This window comes from Podarcis gaigeae (assembly GCF_964106915.1).
Source record: "Podarcis gaigeae genome assembly, chromosome: 7".
NCBI classification, from domain to species: Eukaryota; Metazoa; Chordata; class Lepidosauria; order Squamata; family Lacertidae; genus Podarcis; species Podarcis gaigeae.
In genome coordinates this window covers 60,668,397-60,688,435 of record NC_139683.1, presented here as the reverse complement: position 1 = coordinate 60,688,435, position 20,039 = coordinate 60,668,397, and the positions used below count along the sequence as shown (strand labels likewise).

The 20,039-nt window shown below is 41.6% G+C and overlaps 1 protein-coding gene across 3 annotated transcripts in view; it reads right to left on the bottom strand.

Moving 5' to 3' along the window:
• JARID2 (jumonji and AT-rich interaction domain containing 2) overlaps window positions 1–20,039 on the bottom strand; it is a 184,673-nt gene that overhangs the window by 87,181 nt on the left and 77,453 nt on the right. For all 3 annotated transcript variants that reach the window (XR_014566286.1, XM_083747150.1, XM_083747149.1), the window contains exon 2: window positions 3,679–3,814. Coding sequence is in view for 2 of the 3 variants with exons in the window: in XM_083747150.1 (XP_083603276.1) it covers window positions 3,679–3,814 (136 nt within the window). In the remaining variant the exon portion in view is untranslated. The remainder of the gene's footprint in view (window positions 1–3,678; window positions 3,815–20,039) is intronic.

The following is a 20,039-nucleotide window of genomic DNA, read 5'->3' as shown; positions in this document are numbered from 1 at the left end:
TGGCTTGCAGTTTGCCAATTATTTGAAAGCTCAAGTCATGGGTTGCGAAATAAAACCATGGCTTCTACAAACCATGGTTTGTCAATGTCCAATGTCTTTCATAAGATGAACGTAGAGAGCACAAGGAAATTAATGTGGGTAATATCTATGTCCATTATCTAAGTATTTTTGTTGTTTACTCAAGTGATGCCCATGTGTTTTCAAGAGCAGTTTTTCGTGGCTTTTCATTTTAAGGAAAAATGCCTTGTTTTATATGCTACTTTGCTGAAGGATACAAAATACAGCCTCATGAATAAAAGCCAAGGGTGGTTACATTCTATACTTCAATTTTACAGCAGTCTATTTCATGTCTAAAGCAGTATTAGAAAGAAAGCTATTTCCCGTGAGAATGAGATTCTCTCTTTCAAAGAGACCTCTGAAAAACTGATTATCACGATCTCAAACCCAAGGCCTAGGCTTATTAAAACCGTTGCTGAAATACCAGATAGTAACATTCAAAATTACGGCACATGTTCCCTTGGGCTTGCTGATGTGTTATCCTGTTTCCCAGAGTGAGAAAGACTCCCACTGAATGCTACAAAGGGTTTCCTGACATCACACAAAAATATCCCCTTCTGATTTTAGTGTTCCCACATGGTGGAACAGAAACAAAACGAACAAAGGCACATTGTAGAAACAGGACAGTGGTCATTCTATACCCTGTGAATATCCAGAGGCAACAAAGCAGATACCTAGTAAAGAAAATATGTAGATAACTTAACTCATCTGTTTATTAAATTTCATCCTTCTAAATCACTACAGATGACATGGGTTTTGTTGAGACATAATGCCAGACCATGGTTTGAAGTTTAAAAAAGAGAAATGAATCTCACATACACCAAAAAACTGATGAGTTTATACAATTATTTATACAATGGCCCCAACATGTTTTGGCCCAAAATGCCTTCGTCAAGGGCCTATTTCCTTGTTTTTAATTAATCAATCTCAAGTTTCTGTTGTCGAAAGAAACTGGCAAAATCTACACTGAGCACCTTGTAGATTTATGTGCTCTACATGAAGCTACCCTTGAAGATCGTGAAGAACTGAAATTGGCGTAGAATGTGGCCACCAGGCTATTGAGCGGCATTGTGAACTCAAATGGCAGCAATTCCTGAGGAACTGGACCAGCTGCTGATTTGCTACTGGGCTCAATTAAAATCTTGACATTAGTTTATAAAGTGCTATATGGTTTGGGACACGCATAATCAAAGGAGTACCTCTCTCAATATTTGGTACCTTGGACCCTTAAGATCTGTGAGAGTGGTCTTCCTCATGGTCCTTCCTATGAGTGCAATATGCAGTGACCCAAGATAGGGCCTGCTCTGCTGTGGCACCCTGGTTATACAATTCCTTCCCACTAGAAATATGACTGCGCCTCCTCACTGCTAGCTTTTCGTCACAAAGTGAACATGTTATTCTTTCATTAGGCATTGGGAAGTTGGGAGCAAATGATTTTAATATATGTGTTTACAGTCCTGAGATTCTGTGCACAGGATTTCAGCCAGTGTCTGTCAAAGGCTCCACTGTTCTGCCATGGGGTAAATAGATTGTGTGTTATGTTGCTGTTCAAGGCTTTGTATCACATTCCTCTAGACATAAAGCAACACATACTCTACCTCACTCATCAAATTTTCCCCACAATACTATTCCTTAAAAAAACCCTCTGCTTCATAAGGGTTCAGACTGATAGTGCAATTCTATTCACATAAGTCTAAAGTAATTCTATAGGGACACAGGTGGCACCGTGGTCTAAACCACTGGGCCTCTTGGGCTTGCCGATCAGAAGGGTTGGCGGTTCGAAACCCCGTGACAGGGTGAGCTCCCCTTGCTTGGTCCCAGCTCCTGCCAACCTAGCAGTTCGAAAGCACGCCAAAAAAAAGTGCAAGTAGATAAATAGGTACCACTCTGGTGGGAAGGTAAATGGCGTTTCTGTGCACTGCTCTGGTTTGGGTGTTCCGTTGTGCCAGAAGCGGCTTAGTCATACTGGCCACATGACCCAGAAAAACTGTCTGCGAACAAACGCCAGCTCCCTCGGCCTGTAAAGCGAGATGAGAGCCACAACCCCAGAGTTGTCTGCAACTGGATTTAACTGTCAGGGGTCCTTTACCTTTACCTTTAAAGTAATTCTAACTCTGCAATCTATGTATGTCTTTTTAGATGTAAACACCACTGAGTTCAATAGAACATATTCTCATGTTAAGTGAGTACAGGATTGTAGCTGAAATCATGCAGAATTAGGAAAGTTATGCAAATTAAGAAAACCTTCCTACATTTTGTCAGTTTGTAACACTTCAAGGCCAGACACATTGTGTTTCACTGGTGCAGTTTGTATTTTCAGAGTGCAGTGCTTGATGTAGATGTGCTCCCTTGTGTGTGAGCTGTTCTGAGAATGAAAACTGGGTTAACCCGCTTTTCATCAAGTTTACTTGGAAGAAACCAGACACTATAAAATCTCAGTCATGCTCTGTAACCTGGCACTCCCTCAAAGCTTCCCAACATACAGTTGTTGTGCATTACGCCTTCAAGGCCTTTTCTGCTCCCTGTAGACTACAGAGTAAAAACACACACAATGGAATAAGAAACCTTCCTTAAAGAAACTGTTTGACGGAAGATCAACGAAGCAGAGCCATATAGAAAGCTGAAGCTGTTGTGTGTACTTGTCCAGGAAAATTGGTATGGTTTGCTGCTAAAACGTGACTATCTTTCAGATTGGTATTTATTACTAAGCTGAGAAAACTGAGGGAGTTTCTTTTTCAGATGTGAGATGCTATAAATTGACCGTGCAGTAGATCTTCTGTAGATAAACAGCTCACATCCTTGTATCTTTATTAACAAACACCCAAGTTCTCAATGAGTAAGTGCTGAAATATGACGCATCAGAAATGATGCAACGTACAAGCACAAGGAAAACTACACAAGCAGCCAGCTGCTGTTGTAAGATGCTAGTAGGCATGCAATTATGCAGACATTTGGAAAATGCTCTAGATATGTTGGAAGTAACTGCTGTGGTTGTCAAATGAAAGCTAAATAAGAAAGTATACAGTGACATTTCTCCTCCTTTCATTTAGTGAAAATATTTGTTAAAAGAATGCTCCAGAATATTCTGCATGAGGCTCAACTAATTTGAAAAGGGTAATTTTTTAACGATTGCCTATGCAATACACAAACATGAGCAAATATAGACGGGCATTTTAGTTATGCAAGTTATTTAAGTTATGCAAATGCATGACCACTGCAGCAAGAAGACAGTCATCTGTATCACTTCTCCATGCAACAAAAACAATTTTACCACTCCGCTGCTTCCATGAGTTTCCAAACGGGTGCACTTGTAGTAAACTTCTCTTCATCATAAAACTGGTACATCAATTCTCCATTAGTCTTTCGATCATGGTGAGAGACTGCAATGCTAGACTACGTAGACTTGATCTTGCTCAGGAAGAAACAGGCTTTCAAAAGAGATTGCCAGAAACATGGAAAGCAAGTTCCTTCCCCCTCAATGAACTGACTGCTCACACAGTTGTATGATGTGACACATAACAGGGAAACAGAAGGGGGAAAGCTGGCTCCAAGAAACTTCTGCTGTGACTCCCAAACATAGCACACAGAGCTGGAACAAAGCCGATCCGCCAAGAGACTTACCATTCACGCCTTTGAGACTCCCGTTGATGCCATCCCCATGCTGCCTCTTCTGCGCATTCTTGAATTCCTTTAGGGATAAGTAAAGGACTTTTCGTACCACCCTCTCCTCCGACCATGGAATCCCATCACTATCATCCTAATAGGACAAGAAAAAAAGAAATCAGACATTTTACTTAGTATTTCAAAACATGCACATATAAATTATTCTTGCTGCCACAATGAGTTTTCAGCTTTTTCAAAAAACGCAACTTTGGGGGTTGTTGTGAAGACAAAATACCGCTGTAAGGTTTATAGGATAATGGATTGGATTAAAAAACATTCTTTTGAAGAAATAAGCAAATAAAATGAAACGCACGAAAACGTAAGACATCTGTTTTCTTGGCTTTAATTTTTAATACGTCATATTCAAAAATGTACTGGAGGTGCAAAAAGGAGAATGGAACATTTTGCCATATGTGGCAGACATTTACTTAATGACATTACAAAAATACTGGAAGATGATTATTAGAATAATTACAGAAATATTAAAATATGAAGTTCCCTTAGATCCCGTATTGATATCGCTGAACTATGTATCATCACGAAAAAGAAGGAAGATAGCAAACTTAAACCCTATGGGCGGAGCGGAATTCACCCAATGAACCCCATCAGTGGCAGCCCTGCCAAGAACACCCTCTTGCGCGATGGGGCCTCCCCCCCTTCTGCCCCCCCACGTGTTCCTGCACCTCCTGAAAATGGCTGGGTTTGTGTGGGAGAACCCCTGGAACAGCACATGGGGGAGGGGGGTCAATCTATCTGGCAAACTGCAATGCTTGCGTAGACAGAACAATTGTAATACAGTGGTACCTCGGGTTAAGTACCATATTTTTTGCACCATAACACTCACTTTTTTCCTCCTAGAAAGTAAGGGAAAATGTCTGTGTGTGTTATGGAGTGAGTGCCTGTGGGTGGCGGGGGGGGATCTGCTGCAGTCGTGAGCAGAGGATCCAGGGTTCCCCTTCCTTCCCTCCTCCGTGGTTACAAAGCATGGATCCACATCCACATGGATCCTCAGGATTTTTGCATTGGGCTACTCCAAACTCACTGTCAGATCACATGTCTGTGGCCACAGCATGAACCACAAAAATCATATATCCACTATTTCGTTTAGAATATTTTTTTTTCTTGTTTTCCTCTAAAAACCACGTGCGTGTTATGGTCTGGTGCGTGTTATAGAGAGAAAAATACGGTACTTAATTCGTTCCGGAGGTCCGTACTTAACCTGAAACTGTTCTTAACCTGAAGCACCACTTTAGCTAATGGGGCCTCCTGCTGCCGCCGCGCCCACGGAGCACGATTTCTGTACTCATTCTGAAGCAAAGTTCTTAACCTGAAGCACTATTTCTGGGTTAGCAGAGTCTGTAACCTGAAGAGTATGTAACCTGAAGCGTATGTAACCTGAAGCGTATGTAACCGGAGGTACCACTGTAGCGCAACACTGAATTCCACCCTATTTGTTAACAGCTGCAAGGATGTTATTGGCTGAAAACGGGTTACATTACTGCCTCCCTGGAAAGAATGGTTTAACAAACTTGGGGATTTGGCTATGATGGCAAAAAAACCTTCTTATCTAATAACAACTGCAAGTGAATGCAGACATAAATTCTGGGGAAACTGCTTGCCTTCTACAATATTGCCAATAATTATGTCTACAAAAGCAAGTTCAGATAGGTCTCTAGGTTTTGTAAGAATAAGGCTGTAATTTTATGTTAATTCATACGTACTTGCATAATATTGTGATGCAAAGTATTTTTTGGAGCAGAATTATTAAATAAATTTTAAAAATGGGGGGACGGGAGTGGACTAACAGGGCATTAACTTCAATAGGTATATTCGGAACTGAATTTAGCTGGATACAACCCATATAAAATACTAATCTTTTGTTATCATGTTTCCTATGTTCCAATTTCCCCATTCTGCCAACATGTTTTTTGAAAACAGTTCTTTGCCCTAGAGTTTCTCAAGGGCTGCACCACAGCCAAGTGAGAAAATTAGAGTTTTTTGGATGACCTTCATTTCGGAAAACATGAGCCAACTCACTAACACAGTTCAGTAAGAAATCCAAACACCAGTATCAATAATCCATTCCAGAGGGTAAGAAAGTTTACACGCTGCATGACAAGTATGGTCAATAAGACTGCAACATTTTTTTAACAAAAACAAAAACCTATTTTGAGCGAGATACATCCTGGATACTTAAGGCTGAAAGCAATCCTCTGATCACTGAGCCCAAATGTTTGCTTTCAGTTCTGTGACAGATTACTTGACTGCCTGAAAAGGAAAACAGGCAGCAAAATAGTAGTGATAGCAAAGCAAGTTAGCAATTTGGCAGAAGACGATCATTATACACTGGGGAAACACTACTGCACAGTAACAGGAGAAAATTATGCCTAGATTCCTTTGAACATGAAGCATATGCACATTTGAGCCAGAACGACAGCATCTGTGGAAGAGTTCTCAAGGCAAGCATGCCCAAACAAAACTTAGAACCTTTCTTATTTTCTTGCACACAGCCAGCCCCCACCAGTAGGTTCATCACAAGCATGGAAATGGGGAAAATAACGACAAAAATGATATCTGAAAGACAATCCCTTCCCAGCAAAAACTAAAGAATTAAAATCACAAATGCCCACTACTTAGAATCAGAGAATTGTAGAGCTGCAAGGGACCATGAGGGTGATCTAGTCCAACCCCTACAATGCAGGAATTTTCTGCCCAGCGTGGCTCTTGAACCCATGACTGAGATTAAGAGTCTTTCACTCTACTGATTGAGCTATCCCAGGTGTTCCCAAAAGAGGAAGGGGAAAAACCACTCAGGTCCCAGCAAGGATCGAACTTGACACCCCTGGCTTACAAGGCCTGTGCTCTAACCACTGGGCTATAGAGCAACTTCTATTACAGTGGTGGCGTAGAAGAAGCCCCAGAGCACCACACGAGAAGCCCACCTTGCAGTTCCACCCCGCATCACATCAGTCCTTGGGAAAGTGGATTAAAGCTGCTCAGTGTCAAGAGTCACAGAATTGGAAGGTTTGTTGTTGCAGTGGTTGCCTTGTTGTTGAAGTAACCTAAGTGTCAGGCCTAAGGTTTCAAAATCTAATGATAATCAGAGTCACAACTTGGTCACATCCACATGAGACATGTTAATGGGGTATTTCACATATTTTATTGCTGCACTGAGCTAAGTCAAATTGTGTGTGTTGTCCAAACCCAGGCGTCTGGTTAAACTCTCTCCTCGCTAATTTTGAGGTGGTTAGTGTGCACAGAAGTAAAAAAAAAAGACTGGGGATAAGTAGAGGAGCAGATGGCCAGTAGTCTGAAGTCAGAGCTTGGCTAACCAAGTTATGCGAACCACGCCAGTAAGTCTTAGTGTTAACTAATAATTAAAGTTAGCACTTATATAAGTCAATCAAAATAGGAAATATCCATTTCTGTTAGGAAATGCTTGACATGATTAAGTCAGCGAAAGGCCAAGGAAGGGCGATATATGATGCTGGAACTTGCTCCCAATCCCTTATTCACGGTTAAGAAATCGGAAACATGAGGTGCACCTTGTTTGACCCAGTGTGCAACTACTGCTTGCTTGTTTGTATGTGTGTACGCACAGATATACACACCACATGCAAAATCAAAACAATGAAAACAAAACATACACAATACGTTTCATAATTTCTACTTCTCTGCTGAAAGAGCACAACACACCACTTTTGCTATTAACATGAAATAAGCTCAAAGATGAGTCGTCCTGTCCCTGCCCCCCCTGCAAAATGCACATCTCTGTTCCTATTAAAGCTGTGTAATGCTTTAGGCGCTTCACACACAAAAATGAAAACTAACAAGACCCTGCTCACATGCTTACAATCTAAATATTACAGAGGCACAGGGAGATGAGGACGAAGCAAAGGGAGATTAGCAACGTTATTTGGACAGGGTCTTCATAAAAGTTTGCAATCACGATTACACATCAGTGAAAGCGATTTTTTTTGGGGGGGGGGTATCTGAAAAAAGAATGCATGCTTATCTAAGATGTGTTTCACGTAGAATTCTAGCAGAAAGCAAGGAACCTACAATTTAATTAACTAGCCTAAAATCTAATTAATTAGGACGTGAAGAGAGAAAACGCAGCCGTTTGTATTGTTTCACTGACAGAGTGAATTCTGCTGATAGGATTAATTTTTAAATTATTCCTGGCACACACTGAGCAGCAGAGCTAGTGACCTACCAAAGGTACAATCCATCTTCTGGGACATCGCCGTCATCAGTCTAACACAGAGGACACTGAAAAGGAGACTCAAGTGAAAGGTACTTCTGACATACCGTTTGCCTTGGTTGTGGACAACTTGTCATTTAAAAGTAGAATTAGAAGGAGATTATTTCTGGTTCCCCTTCTGTAGATACTGGAAAATACAGCTGCTAAACTGATATAATTCCTGGTGGTGTAAATCTATGTAATATCAGATCTGGAAAATACAAGCAAGTTCAGCTAATCTAGCTCCCACTCTAGATCCGAAATGCAATTTTCCTGTTTTATCACTGAGGTTTTTTTTTTTGGGGGGGGGGGGGAGGATTGTGGTGTGTGTTTTCATTTTGCTTTGTTTTCCTGTAAGTCACTTTGAAACCCTTATATATTTAAATGTAATTTTAATTAACACCACCAACCAAACACCTACTATTTTCACACACACACACACACACACACACACACACACACACACACACTTCTAATAGTATGTTTTCACACTCAAGTACTGTTAAGCAGAGTTCATTCCCATATTTCTGCCAGGCATCTTCACATCATTTGCACTCTTCACATCATTCTTGCCCTGACTTCTGATTCGTGTCCAGCCCGATTCAAAGTGCTGGTTCTGACTTCTAAAACCTAAATGGCTGAGTCAGTAGTGCACGAGACTCTGAATCTCAGAGTTGTGGGTCCGTGCCTCATGTTTGGGAAAAGATTCCTGCATTGCAGGGGGTTTGGACTAGATGACCCTCGTGGTCACTTCCAACTCTACAATTCTCCAGTTGCATGATACTGTCTGCCAGTTGAGATCTTCAAGGTGGTGTTCTGTTGTGCATGCCAGAAATCAGGCTGGTGACAATGTATTTTAAACTTCGTATGTTGTTCTGGCACCATGCTTCTGTATTGCGCTAACTTGACTTAAAAGACCATGAGTTTCTGCCTTAGTTTCCTCCTGTTAAACATGTCAGCAGATTTTAGGTTAAGACTAGCCTTCAGCAAACAGGAGCCAGAGTCCAATGTAGCAAAGAACCTCTAGAGAAGCAGCTAGGCTATTTGTTTTATTGTATGTATACAGCTTGACAACAGTGATTATTTTATTTGAAGAGTGAGTTCATAAGGTACTGCGATAGCTTGGAGCATGTATATTATGACTCAGTGTTGTCTGGCAAGTTTCCAGTTCTGTTCCTAGAGACTTCCCAAGCAAACACCTCCTGACCCATTTCTCGTGCCAGGTCTTCAGACAGCAGAACCACCCCCGACAAAAATTAAACAAAAATAAAATGAGCGTTTGTAATCACCTCTCTGAATAGGTTGAGCACAGCGCTTACTGAATAAATGAGCATTTATATGAGTGCAGTCTCCAAAGGGCCCTCCCACACACTGAACTGGAAGTACCAGAGAGGAAAAATGCTTCCAGCCTTCCATGCTAAACCTGATAGGAAAAGCTGCACTGCATGTGAAAAACCTAACCTTTGGGATTAAAGAAGAACAAGCACTGCTCCCCTCCCACAAAGCCATTTTTAAATGTAACTGGAGTCTCTTACCTGTGGGTGAGAGTACATCCACAGCTGGAACAAAAGGGAGAATCTGCATTCAAAAGCTACATTACAGGCAGTGACCTATTTGTGCAGGGATTACATTTTGAGGCACTGTGTGCTTATTGAAGTCGCATATAATCGGAACACCCATTGAAAGCCTGCAGACACCCCGCCCCGCCTTTTGGTGATGTTTTTGGGTCACTACTGGGTTTGGTGCAAAGGATGTGTGTGCAGTCACACACATTTTGGACATGCCTAAAGCAGTTGCTGCCTTTCCGTAGATGAATGGATGTATCATGGCTGAAATCTGCAGTGCTGCTCAGGAATGCCCATGGTCTTGCATGTGCCCAGTGGGATTTCCCCCCTCCCCTTATTCTCACTACCACTTCTAAAAAGAATACTTAGAATTTGTGCAATGCTTTTTAGCGTACTCAGAGTACGTAATTTACATCGGAATGGTTCACACACCACACTAAGCAAACAAACGACCAGGTTTTGGGAGACTGGATCATGGCCTCTTTGCTCCTCTTTGCTGTTGTTCTCCAGCTATGCCATTCTGAAATCTACCTGTTGTACAGTAGGCTAGCTACTACACACACATCCCCCTCTATCATTAGATCATTTGCAGAAATGTTACTTGTGGCACTGCACCCTAGACAGTATCAGAGGGTGGTGACCCAAAAACAAGCATTTCCTGTTGTTGCCTCTGTACTGTGGGATGCCCTCAACTCTGCCCTGCATAAAGCAGCAACCATCCATTGCTTCAGATGTCTTGTGAAGGCATATATTTTTGCACCAGCTTTCCCTGATGCAAAAGACTGGACCCTGCCCTACATGTTTCAGTAATTTCTGAATTTCTGTTAAATTTCCTTGAATATTTTTCTATACTGCTGTTTTATTAGCTAACACTGAGACACGGTTTAAATTAGTGTTATGTGCAAAGTGGGCCTCTGACAATGAAGCAATTTCCAGCACAGCATTCACAGTCCACCCTACGACTGCACTGCAGTTTGCAAATATTTGATTCCAGAAACTCTGCTGGATTGGGCAGGTCCACCACATATGTATGTGGGTACCAAATAACCTCATAGTTTCTCCATCTTAGGGGAGGTGGGTTTTTTATATATGGTTTTAGTTGTGGTGGTGTAAAGCACTATATAAATGTAAGGTCTTAAATGAATTTCCTTTATTTTCACAACTACTGACATTAAAGGATGTTTACTCTAGGTAGATGACCAAATACAAGGACTTTGAGAAGTCTCCCAAATCCCTTTCTCACATGGTCTTTAGCTCCTCTGTTATATACTGTTATTTATAGCAAGAAGAAACCAGTTCCTTAACATTTGCAGAATACAGTGATATAAATGTTTACAATGCAGTCAAAAGGTCTTGTGCCGTTCGTTTTGACACTAGGAGTGGAACTTAAACCTTGTATTTGCTGGAGAAGAAACACGGTTGTCCTACCCATGCTCAACTGTTACTATAATTAGTTTTACAGCTGTAGAACCACATCCTGGTGCATATGAAGAACACCGGGAGAAGCACAACTATAGAAGCTTGTTCATTCATTTCAACAGACACTCCTAATCCATACACACAGAGAAACATGTGGGAAGAATCTTATAGGTCAAGTACATCCTCTGCATGTATAAAATTTCCTCCAGTGTCGGGGCCCTCCAGTTAAAAGAGCTTAAGTAGCAAGGCTGGGAAAAAGCGCTGCCTAAGAACATGAACAGCAGCTGTCAGTCAGGAATCGACAGCATGTATTTAATAACTTGGTCTCACTCGGAATAAGGCATCTTTATATGTACCTACATGAGCAGACTGGAACCCTCTATTCAAATAAAAGGGCAGACTGCATATCCAAGTACATGCAGCTCTTCAGAATGAGGCTTAGGTGAAGAGGCTGCTTTAGTTAATGTGCACCTGATACTTATAAAATAAGGCACACAATGCCAGTGGTTTTCTTGTAGGTTTTTCAAGCGAGTTACTGTAAAAAAAAAAAAAATCCTTAACCCAAACAGTAAATCCAGACTAACTGGTGTTGACATTTCCCCATTCATCAAGGGAAAAGGATTAAAATTGAAAGGTTTCTCCTCTGGAGACAGTAGCTTGAGTTCAGCAACTTCCCTAATGCACCAGCTAATTGAATTGTTATTTTGAAATCTAATGAATTAATCATCCAGAAAGAAAGCAGCTCTGTGAGCGAGTGTGTGTGTAGATATAGATAATACACACCCACACCAAATGTGTTTCAGAAGCAGAGTCCCACACCTACAGGGGCTTTCCCATTCCTTTCTACCTCCACAACAGGGAATCTCCAAGCATACGTTTCATTTCAAACAAAAGGAAAAGGAAACTGCTGTGCACAAGGATTTGAATCAGGCCTGGTTTGTCCACAAAAATAAAAGCACAGTAACTGAAAGGTCCTACCTTTTACACATTTTGAGGGTATGCCAAGTAACTGTTTTCTCTATAACAGCACTGAACATGAAGTGTTAAGGGAGGTGGGGAGCATTTCCCAGAGAAGATGCAAATAGAAAGGTGGGGGGAGATGTTGCCATCATTGCTGGGGGTTTTGCACCACAATTGGTCTGCCACTTTGGGTCAAGCTAGTGATCTTCAGGAAAATTGGCACAATCCCTGTGAAGATTGCGTTTGCAGATACGCTTATTTATAAGCCCCATCGCCCCCATCCTTAAGCAACCTGGAATGCATGCAAAGCATTTCAAAATATTTAGTGTGTGTCCACAATGCTCTATTTTACAAATGCCGGCAAGATAACCTGCCTCCAAACCATCCTATGCCATAGAGATGAAAACCTAGGTGTAAATCCGCCAATCGAGCCACACTAAAAATAATCAAGTGGGCCTGATCATCTAAATAAATAAATTGAATTAAAAAATTCATGTGAATTTCTATATCTTAAGATTGAATACTGCCAACATACCTTGAAAATGGCAACCTTTGTTTCTTTAAAAATGCAGCAAAAAACCCCCACAATTACTACAAAGCACAGTCCTGACCGTCTGGGTATCTAGTCACTTACAGAGGCTTTAGCCAAACAAAATCAACTGAACAGCTGCCAAGTCTGCTCTTTAAGGGTGGGGTTATGTCACACATCTAATATAATAGTCAACATATGCACATGTGCTGTATGGCATTCATGTTTGTGGCACAATGTAGATCTATAAGATCTGTTAAAATATAGAGGCAATGCTTCATTCCATTGCTGACTGAAGGGCTTTTATTACTCTGAGGATAATCAAGACCCTGTGCAACATTTCTTTATTGTGCATCTGGACAGAGGGCTAGATTCAACTAAATACATGCCCTAGTGACAACAAGTGCAACGTCCTGTTAGACCAATGGGGCATCTGTGCCTCTCTCTGAAATTCTCTCTCTCTCTCTCTCTCTCTCTCTCTCTCTCTCTCTCTCTGTGTGTGTGTGTGTGAGAGAGAGAGAGAGAGAGAGAGAGAGAGAGAGAGAGAGAGAACACACCTCTCCCTCCCCAGAGCAGCATGGGAGCAGGACAGGGGAGGTGGTTCCGTCTAGCAAGCAGAAATACTTGAAACGGATGGATTGTAATAGAGCAACACAAGTATTTTCAGTAACTTCAAATGAGTAATGCAGCATTTAGCAATACTATCACCCACAGTATCACCGACTTTTCTAAAGATTGCTAATCTAACTCTGGTTTCAACACTTTCCCCAAAGTATCTGTCGCCATGTATGCTAAACAAATAATTCTTTATTCATTTCAGTGCTGCTCACATCAAAGCATGTGTTCACCAAGCAGCAGCTAGCTAACTCATTCCATCAGTGCAAGTATTTTTGTCTGTGCAATGGAACTTTCTCCCTACTCTCCCCACGCACCCCTTAAATCGGTTTTGGGGGTTCACCCAATCTTGCAGAAGTGGTTTGGGGAGGGGGAGTTCCATTATGCAAGAGGAAATCTTTGCACTGAAGGAACAAGTTAGTAGAATACCACCCACTGTTTTTAAGTAAATGTTCCTTGACATTATTTTGACACCACCATTGATTAAGCTATTTCACGGCTATTATGCACTACTTTTTATTATGACACTGCATAGAGGTTATCACATGCAACACTGTGTGTCCCCTGTCCTTGATAAAAATACTGCTTGCAATAATTTGGCCCACCGAGAACTCGTAAGATTTTTAGAGTAATAGGTTATCTGCATGGCTGTCCCACTAAGTGGACTTTTCTTCCTGTATTTGAATTTAATTTGCTATTAATGGGGGGTTTCATTAATGTGCTATTTCCAATATAACTGTTATTTTATGGATGGCTGCATCATCTTGCTTTATTGTCCTAGGTCATAATATTGCACTTAATGCTTTCCTTTCACGTGGTTTAGTTTTTCTGTTTTCAGGTTTCTCTTCCTTGGTTCCCCCCTGATAACAATGATCAGTTGAATCAGCAGCAGACTGTTTGGTCTACACTCTCTTCTCAACCTTCTCCTCAGATGCAGTCTCCCCTAGCAACAGACGATACTGCTTTATACAATGTCAGATCACTGATCCATCTGGCTCACTGCTAGCTACACTGACTGGAAGTGGCTTTTCAAGGTTTTAAGCACAGCTCTTCTCAGTCTTACCTGGAAATGCCAGGCATTGAACCTGGAACCAACGGCATACAAACCACATCTCCTATACTAGTGAGCCACTTTAACATCATCTCTCCAAAGGTATTTTTGCTAATCACAGGTATCTCACGTCACAGTTTTCTAAGTCTACTTTGGATAGCCAAAAATGCTGCAGTCTTGAATTTTGCAGTCGCTGTTGTTTGAAGAAGACATGGCTGCACCTTTGAAAACAAAACTTGCAAGACCATGGCAATAGTAAAGTGTGGGGCAAGTAGGACAGCATCATTTAATTTCTATTTAACAGAACCTTTGAAACATCAAAGCAGTTGAAAATTATGCCATGAGGAGCTCACAGATCGCACTGCAAGACAACGGTATTTTACTAACATGCCAAAGTACAGTGTGCTGCTAAATAACCTGACAGAAGAAAAGACTGGTGCTATTAAGGTAGGAATTGAACAAAAATACCCTGGGATTGTAACTTCACAGTAAAAGGAGGATTTTGTACTATCTGTGCCCTGTTTTATATTTTCCAGAATAGAAAAACACAATTCTGTGGATTAAGCACAGTGATGGTCAACACGAATGGAACACCATTAGTTGGGCAAAAAGAGATTTAGGTTAGCCAGCAAGAGAGAAAATGCTTTGTGTTAGAACCTTTGTGTTAAGGTTCTAGTGTGCATGCAGTTTTGTTCTCAGATAGGAAGCATAATAGATTTTACTGTGTAAAGTACTTACACAAGGCACATCTTATCCAACTACAAGTTCATAAGCTGGAAGTTTATAGTGCAAACATTTTCTTCAAAGTCTTTAAAGTTGTGTGGTCAAAATCAAACATTTTACTTCTAAGTGGTCATTGCCTTTGGGTATTCAAAATTAAACTCGTAAGAGTGGATAAATTAGATTCTCAAAACCATAAGAGCCAACTCCTAGGGACCAAGGTTCCTTTGCTGCCGCCACCTCCAAATTGAGGGCCCTCCAAGTTAATGGGCATTGCCATTCAAATGGTGTGTGTGTGCTGCATAACGTGATCAATTATGTGGGGTGGGGCTTACCTGGCTGCCCCAACATTTAATTCAAGTTAGCACCCCTTCTCAAAGCACTTCCCCCCACCAACCAAATCATAAAACGGTAGTCCGTGGCAACAATGCAAGCAGGATCAATTAATAAGGGTGAGTAATCCACTAAACATACTTTGAACAGCCTTGCAGGTATCAGAAAGTGGCTTCTGTCTCATTTAGTTTTAATCTTGGCTGTGAGACGTGGAAGACCTGCTTCCTGCCTTGCAGGCCTTTCCCCACCTGGCCTAGAAGGAACTGACTCCAGCTACTAAAGCTGAGGTTGTCATACTCAACACTGAATGTTGTTGCTATTCACCCCTAATTCCAGCCTCAACACAGATCCTTCCACTCTTTTCTTTTTGTACTTGATGGTACAAGTCTAACGACATTCAGTGGTGAGTATGACATTTTACCACAGAACGTAGAATAACTTGGCAAGAGGAATTCTGTGAACAATATCTACTCTTCTACTGTTTCCTGGAAGACCTTGCCCCAAACAATCTGATGTCACCGGAAGTACAAAAAGAAAAGAGTGGAAGGTGTATGCTACCTTTCAAGAGGCACGCCATCAATTGACTGTGCTGTATGTGAGGAGACAGCAAATACAAGATGATGTAAGGGAATTCATTCAACCTCATGTTGACAGCAGGCTTGTACTAAAGTTTTTAAAATGGCGATATGATATTGTGTTACGACTGCATATTTATAAGCTTTCCTCGCATATTGACAAACTTCTCAACTGCACACAAAATTAGACTAATTAGAAAGTAGGCTTAAATTAGACTTAAAATGTACTAATTTTGAGTGTGTTGAAGAACCAACATAATAGTACGTCTTATTCCAAACCTGTATGACACGTAGTCTGAAAACAAGAAGCAACTGCAAACAAGTTTAAACCGGCTGTGAAGAACACAATGTTGCCTTCAATTTTGATATTAGTGTTCTTGGAAAACTACAAGCCTTCCCCATTTTTTAGTGTGTGTTTATAAATTAGAGAATGCTGCATTTCATAAAAATCATATACTTCAGAGCTTATGAATTCTGACAATGTACCCAATGAACAGGAAGCTTCAATCTTGCAAAAGTACCACATGGTTACTCTCTCTACCTTGAGTGTTAAACCTCACTCTAGCTCGGAGAGAGATGGCTCTTCCGTTTTATTTTCAGTTTGTTCAAGCAGTGAAAATCATTCCCTCACTCTGTGGTGAACTAGGACTAAAACCATGATGTCTTGGGTTGAAGTCCAACCATCTTATCCAGTGGCCCACAGTGTCACTTAATACTTAGGGTGTCTGCTAGGTAACAACAATATCATATGGCATACATAGCATGTTGACCAAATGCCAATTAGGTCACAACGTTTTTAAATAACTTTGCAAAGCAGTCACCCTTGGGCTGCAATCCAGACCAATGCTGGATGTATTTAAACACTGTTAAAATGGGGGAAAGAATTGAAATAGGTGCCTACATATCAAGAGATGAACTGCCACACTAGATTAGACCAAGGATCCAATGAGCCCAGGACTCCATCGCCCTATATTAGGAAGGCAGGCAGATGCTCCAGGGAAGTTCATAAGCAGGTCAATATATAGATAGCTATCTTCTGTGCCAATTCAGGACCTCCTTGCGGCTGTTATTTCAAAGTAAAAGAGCAACCTAAGAGAAACGGCTATGTGTTTAACATTTCATTTAAATAGCCCCTGGTCCCCACAATCTCCCAGAGTAATCTAAGGAGGCATTTGAAGAAGCTCAAGAGGCAACCATGGCGTAATGGTTTAAGAGTGCCATTATAGCCACATTTGCAGTTTCCAAACCACTGCAGTATTAGTGTAATAGCTTTATTTTAATTCTTCTTTTTGGTACATATTGCAACAGCGAGTCTTCATCACTTTGCAGGAGAAAACACCCTAAATATGAAACACTGCTAAACCTGAACGCTCTGGCAATCCTGCTACATCACAGCACACAAACTCTTCCTGGCAGTCTTCAGAATCTATTTTGGACAGAAGTGCAGGTTTTCAGGGGGGGGGGGGGAATCACAGCAGGAAATCCCTAAAGGGGGAGAAAGAATGCTGCCTGAATAGGCTGAAGACAAAACAAGCCTCACTAAGGACAGGGCACTTTCCTCCCATCTGGAAAAAAACCCCAACACTCATGCTGCATACATCAAGTTTCCAGAAGTGTAGGGGGGACCCCCACTCCTCAGAGACACATGTTTCTCAATATCCTTTCATAATTCACTAAAAGGGGAAACATGTCCATATTTCACTGAAATACACCACTTCCTCCCCCTCCGTTCTAAATAATAAAGTTATATAAAGATCCACAGTTATGGCTTCTTCACTTCCTACTAGAACATTACAAGAAGCTTGCAGAAAGATAAATCTACTCAACCCTTCACATTTATTCGGGCCATAGTCATGTACACCTGTCTTTATTCCCAATTCTACGCTCCAACACTTTTGGCATTGGCTATCCCAGTTCTGAAGTACCCAGACACCTCTTGTTCAGCTGTTAACAAACCAGGCCCATTTATGCTTGTGTTGTGTTTACAAGGCCATCAAGATGCCATGGCTGCTATCCCACACTACCTGGCAGAAAGAGCTAGCTGCTAGTGCAACTATTTAGTTGAATTTGACCATTGGAATTCAGCTGGTTCTTCCCCTACTCTTGAGGAGACCACTGTAAGGCTGTAGGAGCCCTGTGCCACTGGCCCAAGGTGAGTCATACACAGCTGGTAGCTGCAAAGAGAAAGGACTAGGGCAGATTCCTTAGGGCTACCAAGCTACCCTACATGATTGGCACTAAAACAGGGAACCATCCTAAAAACATATTATTAAAAAACAAATTTAAACTATTAGCTGTTCCAGAGGCAATCAAGTTCTAGAAGCATTTAAAACATAAACTTTCTCAAAGTGATAAGCTGCCAGAGGCGGTAGCATAGTTAAGGGAGTGGGGAGGGCAATCCACACTGGGCGGCAGCTTCCAGAGGGTGGCCCAACGGCGGAACACGGGTGCCGTGTGGCTTGCAGGGCGCCCCAGCCACCACCTGCCGCTCGGCCATGGCCTCCCTCCAGTGGGCCCAGTGCTGCTGGAAAATGGAGCATGGGGTGATGCGCCAGGAAGGACGTCTGCCTCCATGGGCAGGGCACACACACAAGGCTCGCCCACCCGCCACGGGCACCCTAGTGGCTTGCTATGCTGCTGGCCAGAGGGTGTTAACATTCTTACAATGTGAGCTTGATTTTGTACTGTATTTGGTTTGAAAATAAAGTAAATGTGGAGAGCATTCATAAACTGATTTACTTGCTTGAATATAGGTACAGTAGGAGTGCAATTTTAAAAACAGTCCTGATGTTTGGTGAACTATATGGCAGCACAAATGGTATGCATATGCTATGTATATGCTATATTTGGCATATATTTGACCAGATGCTCAACAAATTTCTTATGTCAAGAGTCACCTCACAATTCTAAATTTCTGATAAACTGTGTGATTACCTGATACCCATCAAAGTTAATACCTGTGTAATTAAACCCCCATATAACCCCACTCGAAGCTACTAACATGAGTTTGACCAAACTGCAGGAGGCAGTGGAAGACAGGAGTGCCTGGCTTGCTCTGGTCCATGGGGTCACGAAGAGTCGGACACAACTAAACGACTAAACAACAAATAACCCCACTCAGAACAGTGGGCATTATTTCTGGATACAAAAGAGAGAGACTTCCTGGGTCTCTTAAAATATATCAGTAAATGGAAATGAATTATTGCTGATAGGGATACACTTTATAAACTTCATTCTGTTGACAGATAAACACAAAGGAAAAAAGAGACTTAAGGAAGGGGGAGGAAAGTGGAGATGAAAACCAGAGTGGAAGTAGAAGACTGTTGACCATTTGATTTCTTTTGTTCCTTTGTGCATTTTATACAGACAATATGAACCGGGGGCAGGGGGTGTTCAATTTCCTTTCATGGTATCCTTCCTCTTGTTCACTTCTCCTCCAGAACTCCTACTATATCAGAAGGGGATGCCAAAAGCAATACATAAATGTTTGGCAAAACTATATAGTTGACAGTGCCAAATCCCAGCCTTGCTTACTTTGCTAGAAATAGAAAAGAACTCTCTTCCTATCAGTAAACTGGTCAGTGTCCAAAACATTACTGCTTCAAAACTTGGGAGTGTTGCTTTACAAGAAAGAGAATAAATACTCCAAATCTGCTGTGCTCAAAAAAGGTTTAACAGCAGACCCTAGAACTTCCTAATTTATTGTCCTTTCCTTTTCCTATAAGCAAAGGAGCCATGTGACATTCTCATGACTTTGGCTCCTTTTACACTAAAACCATTAAAAACTGCTTAGGCAACTCTTTTCCACAATCATCATGATTGTACAGCATCCTGTTCTTCCTTAACGGTCAACCAAATGTCTCTGGGGACATCCAGAAGCAGACATGAGGGCAATAGTTTCATTGCACTGTTGTTCTCCAGCAAGGCAAATCCTAGAGGTAGCATGTAACCATTGTAACACTGAAGACATTGATAGACTTCTCCTCCAAAACTAGGTTAAAACATATCTAAATGCTGACAATCTGCTTCCTGCTCAGGGATAACTTAATGCTGAGATATATAATATTACAATAATAGCCTATATAGGTAAAGGGACCCCTGACCATTAGGTCCAGTTGCAGACGACTCTGGGGTTGCGGCGCTCATCTCGCTTTATTGGCTGAGGGAGCCGGCGTACAGCTTCCGGATCATGTGGCCAGCATGACTAAGCCGCTTCTGGGGAACCACAGCAGTGCACGGAAATGCCGTTTACCTTCCCGCCAGAGCAGTAACTATTTATCTACTTGCACTTTGATGTGCTTTTGAACAC